A 14439-nucleotide genomic window follows, 5' to 3' on the forward strand; every position below is an offset into this window, starting at 1 on the left:
TTGGTTCAATATGGAAATGGCGTGGATTAAAGAAGAGGAGTAGAGTTGTACCTTTTACCTCATATTGTCTCTTATTGTGGAGGATTCGAAGCATCTCTTCTCAAAGCTTTTACCAAAAGCTCCACGACCTCACAAGACAAACAAAATTTGGCATTAATGGATGTATGGAGGAGAAAATTTGCAAACAGTAAATCTTAAAGATGAAAGAAGATGCATTTCGTGCATTGGGATGTTTGTGCCCATTAAAAAAAACAAAAACCATACATATGTATGGTGTGGAGTTGGCACCGTTCTCCACATTTATAATAATATCCCTTGCCACTTTTATCCTCTCGAGTATTGAAGGGGACTTATGCTTCTCCTCTAGTGTTGGAGGGACTTTCTTATTTCAAAAATCTTGCAATTGCACAAGGAAGAAATCATTACCATTGATTTATGTTAGCTTGTGATATTGTAAATCGTCATGCCATGGTGTATTCTCGAAGTGTCCCTTCATTGGACATCATAGAGTTATTCAATTATTGTCATATTCATCTACAATTTGTTCAGTAAATCTGATGTGGATCGTTTTTGTTGTTCCACCACCAAGCCACTAGTATGTGCATTGATGATATGCCCCATTAGAGCACAAACTTGGATGTATCAAATGTGGGTGCCTTACCAAATGAAACCTTCTTCCAACCTGATATGTCATACGCAAAAAAATCATAGACTACATTTCTTGAGCAAGATGTTCCTCTCCTATTTCTTGCATGGGATATTCCCAAGCAGAGAATCCTAGACCACAGTTTCTGAGCGAGATGTTCCTCTCCTATTTCTTGCATGGGATTCCCAATGAAGATTTAGATCCTTTGGGATGGAGTCAACATATCCTTTGCTGCTCCTTTTGCAATTTGCTCCTCTTTGGGTAAAGCTGATTCTGTCATTGTAGCTCTTAGAAGTGAACCATTTGGACTTCTTATAATTTCCACAAGTGACGTATTATTGGAATACCTTGTTTTCCCTATTAAGAAGGCTGGTTCATCCTGATTGAACTCAATTTCAAGCTCCTCTTTAGCACCTTAGTTTTGATACTCTGAGTCCAGATCCGTGAATATAATAATTGGGGTAATCTCTTATATCCAAGATCCCTGGCGTTATCAGCTATTTAGCTTTCCATCTCTCACGTGAACTCGTTCTCTTTAGTGGTCACCTAAGAGGGCCATGTTCATCCTTTTGCTAATTTTATTCCCTTGTTGAGTGCTCTCCGCCTATTGTGTCCTACTTAGGACCGAAAGAAAGGTAAGTTAGGCTAAGAATCTCATCACGAATGTCAACATCTTGCGTAATTCCAAATGCCTTCAAGATGTAAGCATGGCCTTCAAGATGAAAGTATGGGTGATTGAATTTGGAGAGGTACACTCGCCTTGCATCCGCTGAATAGCTTTCTGCCCTGCTCCTGTTGCACATATCCCACAATCAGTGCATTCTATAAGTGACGACGTTTGGGACATGAAGATTCTCAAGCACTTTTTGTGCTTTCTGAAGGGCACCACATTTTCCATATATATCAACCAAGGCAGTGCCAAACACGACATCTTTTTTCAATAGCCTTTGACTAACAATATAATTGTGTCCATATCAGCAACTTGCGTAGAGCCACATGCCTTCAAGATGCATGCATAGGTGATTTTATCTAGAGGGAATCCCTCGCTTTGCATCTGTTGAAAACTTTTTGGCCCTGCCCCAATCGGGCAAATCTTGTAATCTGTGCATTCCAAGAGTCCACACTCCAAGCAAGAAGCTCCTCAAGCCCTTTTTATGCTCTCTGAAGTGCACCACATTTAGCAAACATGTCAACCAAGGAATTACCAAGCACAACATCATGTTTCAATAGCCTATGACTAACAATTATAAACATGAATTTTTATGCGCATATCAGTATCTTGCGTAGAGCCACATGCCTTGAAGATGCACGCATATGTGATTGCATCTAGAGAGAGGCCCTCGCTTTGCATCCGCTGAAAACAAGCGATAGCTTTTTGGCCCTGCTCCTGTTGCACATATCTTGCAATCAATGCACTCAGTTCGGGACAGGAAGCTCCTCAAGCACTTTTTGTGCTTTCTAAAGTGCACCACATTTGGCATACATATCAACCAAAGCATTGCCAAGCATGATATTTTTTTGCAACGTCCCTTGACTAACAATATCAGAATGAGTTTTTAAGCTCACATCAACATCTTGTGTAGGTCTTGTGTAGGGCCACATGACTTCAAGATGCATACGTAGGTGATTGCATCTGGACAAAGGCACCACATCTGGCACACATATCGACCAAGGCAGTACCAAACCCGACTCCTCTTTTCAAGAAGAGCTTCTTGTGTAGAGACACATGCATGCCAGATGCACGTGTAGGTGATAGCCTCTGGAGAAAGGCCCTCGCTTCACACTTGCTGAAAACAGTCCAGAGCTTCCTGGCCCGGTCCTTGTTGGTCATATCCTGCAATCAGTGCATTCCAAAAGACGACATCCCGCATAGGTGCACCACATTTGGCATACATACCAACCAAGGCATTGCCAAGCACGACAATTTTTGCAATAGCTCTTGTTAGTCCGAGGCATTGCCAAGCACGATAATTTTTGTAATAGCTCCTGACTAACAATAACAAAGTGATTTTTTAAGCCCATATCGATATCTTGCATACAACCACACGCCTTCAAGTTGCAGGCATATGTGACTGCATCTAGAGAGAGGCCCTCACTTTGCATCTGCTAAAAACAACCAAGAGCTTTCTAGCCCTGCTCCTATTGCGTGTATCCCACAATCAATGCACTCCAAGAGGCGGCATTTGGAACATGAAGCTCGTTAGGTATGTTTTGTGCTTTCTAAAGTGCACCACATTTAGCATGCATATCGACCAAGGCATTGCCAAGCACGACAATTTTTTGCAACATCCCTTGACTAACAATATCAAAGTGAATTTTTAAGCCCATATCAGCATTTGGGTAGAGCAACATGCCTTCAAGATGCACGCGTAGGTGATTGCATCTGGACAGAGTCCCTCACTTTGGTCCATTGAAAACAACCTAGAGCTTTCTGTCCCTGCTCCTGTTGTGTGTATCTCGCAATCACTTAACTCCGTTCCGAATAGTAAGCTCCTCAAGCACTTTTTGTGCTTTCTGAAGTGCACCACATGTGGCATACATATTGACCCTTTGTTTTCACAAATGGTGAAGGGTAGTGGGACATAATGGAACTTTTTTTAAACTTTCAAACTACTAATTTCACTAATTCATAGTGAGACCCAGCTCTTAAACAATCTATATTGATAGATAAAGGGGGAGGGAATTTTGACCTCCCCCCCCCCGTGTCAACGTCTCCTACATCCGACGGATGTCGCTTGCAACGTCCGGAAACACAGTGACGCAGAGAGAGAGAGAGAGAGAGAGAGAGAGGCGGCTTCGGCTATACTAGTCAAGGTAAAGATCCATTGTGTGTCGGCTAATCGTGATCCGTCATGCCTCTTTATCTACAAACTTCCGGTGGCTGGTTACCGGCAGCCGGCGGCAGGTCGTGTCTTCTTCTGGATTAACGGCGGCGTCCCGCGAGCGCAGATTCTGCACACTCTTTCTCTCTCTCTCTCACTCACTCATACACAAACACACACACACACACACACACACACACACACACACACACACACAACCCACATTTTTCTCTTCGAAATCAGCAGAGGAACGATTGCCATTTTTCGTAAGTCCATGCAGGCGCCATGTCCCTCACCTCTCTGGCCGATGCTCCTCTCCTCTCCAAACCACTGGCTGGTACAGGCTTCATACTGTACACACATTTGCTTCCATTCTTGCGCTGTGTTTTGGCCATGTCACTTACTTGTGCCTTCTGCTACAGGCCCGGTGCTTGCCAGGTCTCGCTCTCTCTCTACACCCAAGCATAAGGAGGACCAAGCTGCCATTGATGCTCTTTTTGAAGAGGAGAAGAGTACGTTTGCAGGCAAGTTATCACATGTTCGTATAGTCATATGTTGTATTCCCGCATGGGTGCACTCGTTGTGGGTGAAGAAGCATTGCTATCGGCTGTGTCACCTCCTCTTTGAAACTTGCTAAATTGTTCAATGAAAGACTGATCAACGCTGCGGTGGAAACATACTCCATGTATTCTGAAAAAGAAACCTCTTGGATATCTAAACTGCCAAGGAACTGCCTAAGGAAAATGTAGTCTTTGGCTAGTCCTAGCAAGTGGGCACTCTCTTTGGGAAGCCTTTCGAGGCTGAGGGGCATTCAAGGCAGGCAGGAGGGCAGCCCTAACATTTTTTGCGGCCCTCATGTGCGTTTTTTGGATCAGTTCTTCGCTGTTTTTTTGGATAGCAACGGGATCGTATTCAACACTTGTGGAGCGGGTTCCTATGGTTGTGTTTTATTAGAGGAGATGGATTGGCTGATTTGGTCGCTCCTATGCCCTTTTGTGAGCATGTCATCAGTACCACTTGCGGGACAGGTTTGCAATCTCTTACAGTTGGTAAACTTCATTTCTAATAGCAAATTTGTTGAGATCCTTCGGATAATAGGTTTGCACACGGTGTTAATAGTTAGTGAGGGCATCTAGTTCCTACTTCTGCAGTCAACAACATATGGAGGTCTCTCTTGTACATCCCTTCCAAGAGCTCCAGCCTTGGGGCAGCCCAATCTGATCTTCGTGGACATGTTGCAGGTTTCCTAGGCGGTTCCTCTACTCTCACCTCGATTATTGGTATTATGTTGTGTATTGAATGTTGATTGCACTCTTGTGTGAGTACATTTCTGAAGCACAAGTGGAAAGGACATACTTTTGACGGAGATTTTAAGGAAGCAAGTTACAACAATAGGAGTATATGTGCTCTTTTGAGTCTTATGGAGTTTGGCATATTGTATTGGATTGTCCCTATAGGTTTGATCTTGACAGATGCCGGGGAGTGGTGGACACATGGTTTGATCTTAGGGAGTTTGCTTGAGTAGCTATGCCTCAACGGCTTCTTTGGAAAACATGATCCTCAGGTGACGACCTTTGTGGTCTTCCATTTCTTAGCCGATTGAGTTTATCGATAGTGTGATCCTCTTTGGGTCTCGAGTTTTATGAGACTCACGTTTTGCTATTTAGTTACAGAGGAAGCAGTTTTACTCCAGATTGTCTCATATTTTTTTCTAGGGATATTTAATCTCTTTTGCGAGGATTGAGCAGGAAATGGTTGCCTCAATGTACTCTTGAGGATACTTCTCGTTTTGAGGGTGCTTCCAGGTTCTTATCTTCAGATGACTTCCGTTGCTTCATTTAGTGGAGTACCATGCTGAGAGTCTTTTAGTGCCTGGTTTCCTTGCCCGCTTCTTGCGGCTTGTGGATGGTTTTCTTTAGCCCACAGTAGAGTTAGTATCATGGTGGATGTCTACTTGAGCCACTTCGGTGGTTGCTTGGTCTCTTGGATTTGTGGTGTGACGGTCGCTTCTCCCAATGCATCCGAGCAGGAATTCTTATGTTTTGTCCTCCATATTGATTTTGAAGGCTCTTCTTTTAAGGACACACCTACTTCCCTTATCCATAGACTAACATGGAGTTTTGTATAGGTGAATTGTGGTTTTTCTTGGACTAGGAAGTGGTTATAGCTAGCTCGAGCATTCTTCGAAGGGGGGAGATAGTCTTTTCGTTTCTTTCAGGTTTTGGTTTCAAGTTTGACAGGTGTATTTTATCCGCGTCACCCATCTTGGGTGATCTAGTTGCACATGTAGAGACTATTGCAGAGTTGTGGCAATTATCCATGGTCCGTATGTTCTCTCGAGAGGGGGATGGGGAGCCTACTTGGAGGTCAGTTTCCACGGACGACTTCCTTTCAGATCTTGTGGTTCCACATACAACGGACATGATTGATGGTCTAGTTGGTGGCTTTCTCTAGCACCTTGTTCTTCTCTTGTAGAGCTTGGGAGTAGGGTCTCTTAATCTTGCTGTATTAGCTGCAATCTCAATATATGATGAGCTTATATATGAAGCTATTCTATAGCCCGTCCCCTCTATATATACATAGCCCTAGGGGCTATGTATAGAGTAGCTTCATATATAAGTCATCATATAGAGTAGCTTCATGTATAAGCTCAACAGGACGATGAGTGATAGTTATGATGAGAGTGATATAAAGAGGAAGGGAAGAGGCCCTAGGTAGAGGCTTGTGACATCATCGACTACCCAAGTAGAGATTACGTAGTCTATAGTAGGTTCCCACTAGATATAGTAAAGACCTTTGCTAACATTATGCATGGGATTACTGGTTGTGGCATTGTATCTGACTCTTGATACCAAAATGGACCTATTGGACAGCATAGGGCACCCACAGAATAAAGTGGCCAAAAATTGGGCCAACACTATAATATAGGTTCACAATTGGCTAAAATGGGTATGCAGAACTAAAAGCCATGCAACCATAAGATGCTGCTGTAGTACCATCATTTGGTGATGACGTATCACCAATGGAATTGCTGTTGTATGCAAGTGTGTATCATGTACCATGTTGGGAAGTGAATATTGCAACACATCACTTCTGATAATATTTTTTGATTTCAACAAAGTGTGATAAGGCTTCTACTTTTGCAATTCGAGTTTTGGCTTCTCTTTTTATGGCAAGTTAGTGTCTTTGTTAATCACAATTGGTTAGAGAGTTGATTCATATGATCACCGAGTTTTGGTTCAATTTCAAAATTCAGAAAGAGTGGACTGATATTGATTTGAGGATCATAGTGGTGTGCATACTTCAGATATTCTTTTTTGGTTTTATAGAGATTTCTCCAGTTTATATTTCTGAATCTCATTAAAAATGTCAAGAATCACCTTTTCTTCTTTACTAGTCGTAATATCTTCCATTTCACTTTTTCGACCTTGTCTATGTCACATGGTTTTCAGACATGCAGAAGGATAGAACACAATGTCAAAGAAAAAGTTTTCCCTTTTCCAAAGAGCTTCCAAATCCTGAAAGAAACCTAAGTTTGAAAAGCAATACAGAAGATGCAGTTCAAAACTTACATCTCCCAATTTTACCTCCTTTGAATCAGCAAATTGGTGATAATTTCAAGAAGAAATTGTCAAAACAAGAAGACACTTTGTTCTCCAAGACAAAAGATGCAAACGATGTCCTTGCCGGATTTTTGGCAGACAGCACATCTTCTGCATCCACTAACAGGCCTCCTAATCTTGAAGCTGAGAAGGCACAAAGGTTTTACTTCTGTTATCAAGTTTTTATGGTTCTTCTGCACTTCTTATTCATATTTCTCAACAGATATTCATTATTGTTTTGCATACAGCACCTGGTTTTAAACCCCAACCATTATTGATTCATCAGCCTATGTAGGAGAAAGGTTTGAGAGAGTGAACTGTGTTATGGAAGCTTTGTTGGAGCTTTCTTTTTCCTTCTCCAAGGAGAGGATAATGTAGCTGTAGGGAAAACGTTATCAAGTCATAGGTATCAAGTTTTTCTCACACCAAAGGTTGACAAAATATCAGAATGATACGAAGATTTGAAAGTCTTGTTTGCAATCTCTCAATTTTTTCTACCAAAGTTGCCTCTGGCCCTCTAGTTCGTGTCATCTGCGAAATACAAGATGAGTGTCCTCTTTGGAATTGTGTCGCGGTCTACCCTGGGTAAAAGGAAGCGATTCCTCCTCCTTATGCCTAGCTTAGTGCATAGCATACACCCATCTGCTTCCAAGGATGCTCCCTATACTATGCCTGTGAGTCACATGTTCAAGCGTCTCACTCACTCTAACTTCGCTAGACTCCATGAGCGTGGTATTTGCTGTATCTACTACTTCGAGAGCCTTCCACCATCTTTTGTTGCGTTTTTCTTTCCAATTTAACCACCTCCAGTCATGACCATGGCAGTCTTCCCGCTATTCCTTTTGTGTCCGCCTCATTTCTTCAATAGTAACTTTCACACTTGAAGACAAATGATCTGGCTTGACTATCTTCTTGATTGGAATAAAGTTCTTGCTGGATCTAGAGTTTAGAGAGCGAGTGGTGACACTCTAGACGGAGAGTTTGGGCACTCAGGGCACTCTGCTAGTAGAGTAGTGTAAGGTGCAACGGAATGAATGTTTGCGCTTTGCTCAAGATGAGTGCTCCGGACTGTGCTCAAGGTTCTTTTTTGTTCTTATGGAAGGTAGAGCCTTCCGTTCTTAATGAGAGAGTGCTATGATCTCAAACAAAGTGAATGGATACTGTGCGTGCAAGTGTTTGAGACTGAGATATAGAGAGAGAAGAGAGATACGACACCAGAGACGTTGTAAAACCCTCCTCCGAAGGCCCCACTCTCATCGACGAGAGTGGTCTACTTATAATTGCACAAACTGGTACAAACTGTATGCATGAGACTGATGCAAGTTTAGGCTATGTTGCACAATATGGCCATAAGGCCATAGGGTGTCACTTCATACTAGAGGCCATAGGATCTCATCTCATACTAGAGGGTAACCTATGGCCCTAGGGCACCCTATGGCCATAGGGTTTCACCTCATACTAAAGAGTAACATATGGCCCTAAGTCACCCTATGACCATAAGGCCATAGGGTGGTCTCACATCGTACTATAGGGTGACCAATGTCTCATCTCGCCATAGAGTGCCAATGTACAATCTCAAGGGTCATAGGGTTCCCTATGTTCCTATTGAAGATCCTATGGCCCTAGGGCCATAGGATCACATGGTTCTCTATGTCCAAAAGGAACAATAGGGCCACAAGATCATTAAAAGGAACAATATGGTTTCCTAGGGCCATATGACCACAAGTTACCCTATGTCCTATCTGCAGATCTTGTGGCCTGAGGGTCATAGGGTGGCAACGTGCAATCTCAAGGGCCACAATGTTCCCTATGTTCCTTTTGGAGATCTTATGGCCCTAGGGCCCTAGGGGCATGGGGGTGCCATGTCGCCCGTGACGACGACGATAGGGATGACGACACTGACCTAAGGGCTGAAATCTGCAATCTTTTATCTGCTGTCCAAAAACGCTATGGGCTGAAATCTGCTGTTGCCGAAAACGCTAAGGAAAATGCAGATTTTGCGGGTCTTTAGGGCTGAAAAACTGCATCTACTGTAGGGCTGAAAACTGATGATCTTTGGGCTGAATCTGGTACTCTTTTAGGGCTGAAAACTGCAGGTCTTCATGGCTGAAAAACGCTGCATGGCTGAGGTTGTATTTGCTGAAAACTGAAGCTTCTCTGTCTTGGACCAAGAACGCTAGCATGGATAATCTGCTGGCGATGGAACTTTGCAAAAACGCTAGTCTTGAACTTGCTTGGCGATGATGCCTTGTTGTAGAAAACGCTAGGGACTGGGAGTGTGTGGGTGATGACCACCTTGATGAAAACGCTAGGGATGAAGCTAGGCGATGATGTCTTTGCTTGTAGGAAAGTCCACCAAGGGTCTTGCTTGAGAAGTTGCCTGTTGAGCTTGGCTCATGCTGCCTCTTCTGCCAATTAGTGCTAGTTTTGGTTTGCTTATATACAAACTTACTCAATTTGCCCTACCTACTTTCCAACAAAAGTCACTTAAAAATAATAAGTGAAAAATGTCAAAAATAGGAAAAATAGGCTAAATGTATTGGAAAATTTCCCTGAAGGATTCTAATGGATTCTGATGGGAATGCTTATGATCATGCTGTGTGCAACAAGAGGATATGCATCTACACTAAGTGACTGGGCATGCACGGTCTACGAATAGACTCATAAAAGTGCCAGATCACTTCTAATCTAGACTGACTGGACTGACTGAACCCTTGTTGTGTTGTAGCTTGTCCACGGACACATAGGGTTGGATGTGTCATGTGACATCCGCCCCTTTTCAAAGTGAGGTACTGGTACCGAACTGTATGGTGTCGAGGGAGATCGCCAATAGCATCCGGAATCCTGGAAGGGACTCTTCGCCGGCCCACCTTGATGTGTGGGTCGTGCGGTACTTGAACTTCATAAAGGTCTGTAGCGCTTGCTGCTTTGGACCGCGCCGAAAGCGACATAAAGTCTTCTGTGGCTCCTTCAATGCTTCAACTTCGTCGAGAGTCATGCTTCTTTCTTCTTCAAGAATCTCCATGGCTGAAAATTCTTGAAACCATTTTCAACACAAAAGCATGAACATACCTATTCCATGCAAAGCGACTGGAAAAAATCTCGTCTTCCTCAAAGACTGTGCATGCAATGTAGATGAACAAATAGACGGAGTGACAAACCGTTCATCAAACACATGCACACAATGAGATCGAATCTTTCTCTTATGATCTAAATCAATCAACTGTGGCAATTCACAACGGAAATGCGCATGCTTGGTGCTCATACTTTCATGTGCTCGGTCTACGAATGTGTCATGCCAAGGAAGAGACATGGAATGTGACTTCCTTGAATGCATACTTTTCAACTTTCATGAAAAATCCGCATACATTCGTGCATACATTCATGAGTGAAACGTGCTCAACGTACAATATATCATGCCTAGGAAAAGGGATCACATAAAGACGTTGACTAAAATATAGGAAACGATCACGAATGAAACACTCGAACAATGCGTGCGTATCAATCATGCGAACACATAATACTTCCTGTAAGGGTTCTTTGGACCTAGGCTCGAGAGCCAAGATCGATTCTTCCTGAAGGGGTTCTTTGGACCTAGGCTCGAGAGCCAAGATCGCTTCTTCGTGATTGATTGAATCTGCAACGAGGTTAGCTTCGCTAGAAAAAGCATCCACTAACACATCATCCTTGTGAACAATCACATTATCTTCATGCAACTCATCATGCTTGTGAGCAATCACATCTTGATCATGCAAATCATCATGCTTGTCAGGGTCATCCAAATCATCATGCTCATCATTATCGTTCAAATCATCATGCAAATCCTCTGTGTCATGCTTGGGAGAAGAAGAGACTGAGAGAGTCTCCTTTTCCTGAATCTCTTGCATCTGCGCCTGAACTTGAGAAAAGAGTCGCAAGAATTCTTTCATGTGTTGGTCACTCTTGTCTTTGACGGCGGCTGCCATTCTTTCTTGCTGTTTGCGCTCCATGTCTGCTTTTCTTTCTGCTCTTCTTTCTGCGTGTCTGCGTTTCATTTCTGCCATTCTTTCTGCATGTCTTGCTTCGCGTTCTAATTTCCTTTCCATAAACATCTGGTCCAAAGCCTCCATAGGAGTTAGTGTATGTCACAAAACGGGAGCGTACACGAGCACTTGAAAATCTGAAAATTAAAATACTTTGCAAATGTGAGAGAAGGGAGAAGATCGACACAGTATTGGGGACCTGAAGATGGGTTGGTCCCCCCCCCCCCGTTGGGAGTATTCTTTTATTCAGGGAGAATTCGTATACAAGCACGAGAACCCGAGGAAACCCCTCCGTTTTGTAATCTTAGACCCGAAGGTCGTGCTTTCCCGTAAAGGGCTTGGGCACAAGGCCGTTCCTTCCCGTAAGTGACTTAGGCGTGAAGCCGTACTTTCCCGTAAGGGACTTAGGCGTGAAGCCGTACTGCCCGTGAAGGGCCTTCCCGTAAGACGGGAGATTCCTGCAAAACAAACCACACAGAGCAACAATTCTCAATGTGTACCAACACCTTATACCTGTCGCTCCTTGCTAGGAGAATTGACCTCCGTACTCAGTCGTCACGCGAACACTTGCAGTTTCCGTCGCCAGTCTTTGTTCCAGAATCCTAGCGCTGGTGCTTTTCTGCTGCTTCTTGCTCTTCGTAGTCTCGCGATCTCTTGCGGCACAGTCTTCTCTTGCTGATGTTGGTACCTCCCGTGAGTGAGGGCATGTGGTGCTTTTATAGCTCCCTGGCCACGGCACGTGTCACAAACGGAAGCGCATAACAATATAAAATACGTTCGGATAAATAGGATTCATCACTTATTATTGAAGCCAGAGGATATAGAGAGAAATAAATAGAGAGAGAGATAGAGAGTGAGAAGATCGACACAGTACTTGGGACCAGAAGATGGGCTGGTCCCCCCCCGTAATAGTATCTTTGTTACTGAGGAGAAGTCTATACAAGCACTTGAACCGAACATATTACCACGTTCGTTCTAGAATAAGACTTGATGGTTCCCGAAAGCCTCAGCTTCCGATTCCTAGGGCAAAACCCTATTCCAAGGAACTTCTGTTCCTTATTCCAATTCCTCGAGAATCAAGGTTCTCGCCTTTGGATCTCACCTTCCAGACTCAGGGCATGGCATCCCTGCAACTCTTTTCCAACTCTCTTTCCAGAGTCCTCTTCCCGCAGAACAACTCTGCTTTCCCGGACACGAAGTCCTTACTTGGGAATCCCAACTTCCGGATCACAACTTGAGAGACTACCTCTCTCCGATCCGTGGATCTACTTCCCAAACTCGGGTACGAAACCCTTGGGCCGATCTGGCTCTAGTTCCTCAGAGCGCTTTTCTCCTGCAGAGGCTCATACCTTCCTCTGCTCCTACTCCCTCACTAAGAGGAAGTACACCTGCAAACAATTACTCAGAGTTCATAACATGAAAATCATTACCTTCAAAGTCTCGACGCTCGAAACGCAACTCCGTTCTCGAAAAGCAATTCCCCGGAAGAGATCTCTACATAGAAAATTCCTCTCTTCCAATCCTATACACAAAAGAGGTGTGTTCTCGGGTTCCTTCTCGTAAATCAGCCCCGTCTACGACGTTTATGGGCTGAAAACAGAGAAAAACAGCAGCTTGTCGCGATGGAAACACGCTCCGTAGGCACTTCTTCGCGAGGGAACTCGCGCACTGGGTCTTGGCGACATCGGGTACACTTGGGGCAGCCATGGGCATCACCAACAACGTTTCTTTACGGCTGAAATCTGCAGCAACATCTCCTCCTTGCAAAGATTGGTCCTCCCTCTGAGTGAGGGCATGTGATGCTTTTATAGCTCCTAGCCACGGGCATGAATAGCTGCTCGCGTAGAGATCGCGGCCGTTTTTTTTTTTTTTTTTGTTCTGCCAAAAAAAGAGAGAGAGAAAACGCTGGCTGATCAGTTGCCTTATTTATCAGATGGCTGCCCACTTATTAAGTGGGCGGCCGGTGAATTTTAAAAATAGTATGAACCTGCCCAAAAACTCAATAAAACCTTATAAGTTCAAAACAATGCTTTCACAGCACTTCCCAGGCGTCCCTGGATGCAATCACATGCACAGTTGCAATGCAGACATAGACTTCCTCGCGGGAAAGCATCTGCTTTCCCGAAAAGCAATCCCGCTTTCTCAAAAAGCATCTGTTTTTCCTCAAAGTTTCCTCTGAACCCATCTTCATTCAAGTGCTTGCTTTTTCCTTGTGCACAATTCTAACATAGTTTGGAATTTCTTCCCGACTATGGATATCCCCTTTCCGATGCACCCGTCACCCACCTTGTGACGCATCAGGAATACCCATCACCTAGTCCTTTCCTACCGAACTTACGGTACAATCTCCTTCGCGATGCTCTATGTCACCCATCCTATGACGCATCAAAGATGTCCGTTCCCGGATGGTCGGATACTTCTTTCCGATGCTCCCTGTCACCCATCCGATGTGACGCATCAGAAGCACCCTGGCCTTACAGATATTCCCTTTCACAGTGCTCCTGTCATTACTTTGAATGACGCACTAGGAATACTCCCTACTCGGATGTCTCCAGTGAGAAAAACCCTCTCACTTAAAATTCCAATAATTCATTTAGAATTATTTTTCCTTGATGTTCCAAGCGAGAAAACCCTCTCACTTATAAATCCAATAATTCATTTAGAATTATTTTTCTTTCAGATAAAGCCAATTCAGCAACAACACGAATAACTGCTCGCGTAGAGATCGTGGCCGTTTTTTTTTTTTTTTTTTGTGCGCTGTGCTACCCGAAATAGGGAGAGAGAATTCGCTGGCTGGTTTTGTTGCTTTATCTTCTAAGTGGCTGCCCACTTATTAAGTGGGCGGCCGGCATATTTTAAAATTGGTCTGAATCTGCCCAAAAACTCAATAAAACCTTATAAGTTAAAACCAATGCATTTAACAACACTTCCCAGGTGTCCCTGGATGCAACCACATGCTCGAATGCAATGCAAACATAGATTCCTCGCGGGAAAGCGTCTGCCTTCCCGCGATTGTTCCTGCTTTTCGTAAAATGCTTCATTGAACCCATCTTTATTCTTGTGCTTGCGTTCTTACGTGTATTTTCTTACTCAGTTCGGATTTCCTCCTTAGCCTACGGGATGCCCCCCTTACCGATGCACCCGTCACCCATCATGTGACGCATCAAGGGCACTCGTAACCCGGCCCTTTCCATCGAACTTACGGAAACTCCTTCGCGATGTTTACCGTCACCCATCAAATGATACATCAGAGTTGTCCGTTCTTGATGGCAGTTCTTGTAGCTACAATCTTTTTAACAGTTCTTAGTGCACACAATAAAATATCCTAAAAAAGAGATTAATCATTA

At 43.8% G+C, this 14439-nt stretch overlaps 1 protein-coding gene across 9 annotated transcripts in view; it reads left to right on the forward strand.

Moving 5' to 3' along the window:
* The first annotated feature begins 3479 nt into the window (after positions 1-3479).
* The window catches only part of LOC147416750 (uncharacterized), a 34129-nt gene continuing 23169 nt past the window's right edge, over positions 3480-14439 (forward strand). For 2 of the 9 annotated variants that reach the window (XM_086508097.1, XM_086508098.1), the window contains exons 1-3: positions 3486-3805; positions 3891-3992; positions 6921-7230. In XM_086508097.1, coding sequence (XP_086364223.1) covers positions 3754-3805; positions 3891-3992; positions 6921-7230 — 464 coding nt within the window. In that variant the 5' untranslated portion in view covers positions 3486-3753. The other 7 variants (XM_086508089.1, XM_086508090.1, XM_086508094.1 and 4 more) reach the window with 6 other exon arrangements.

The sequence above is a fragment of the Adiantum capillus-veneris genome, unplaced genomic scaffold (assembly GCF_014529385.1).
Source record: "Adiantum capillus-veneris isolate H3 unplaced genomic scaffold, ASM1452938v2 Hic_scaffold_526, whole genome shotgun sequence".
Lineage (NCBI taxonomy): Eukaryota > Viridiplantae > Streptophyta > Polypodiopsida > Polypodiales > Pteridaceae > Adiantum > Adiantum capillus-veneris.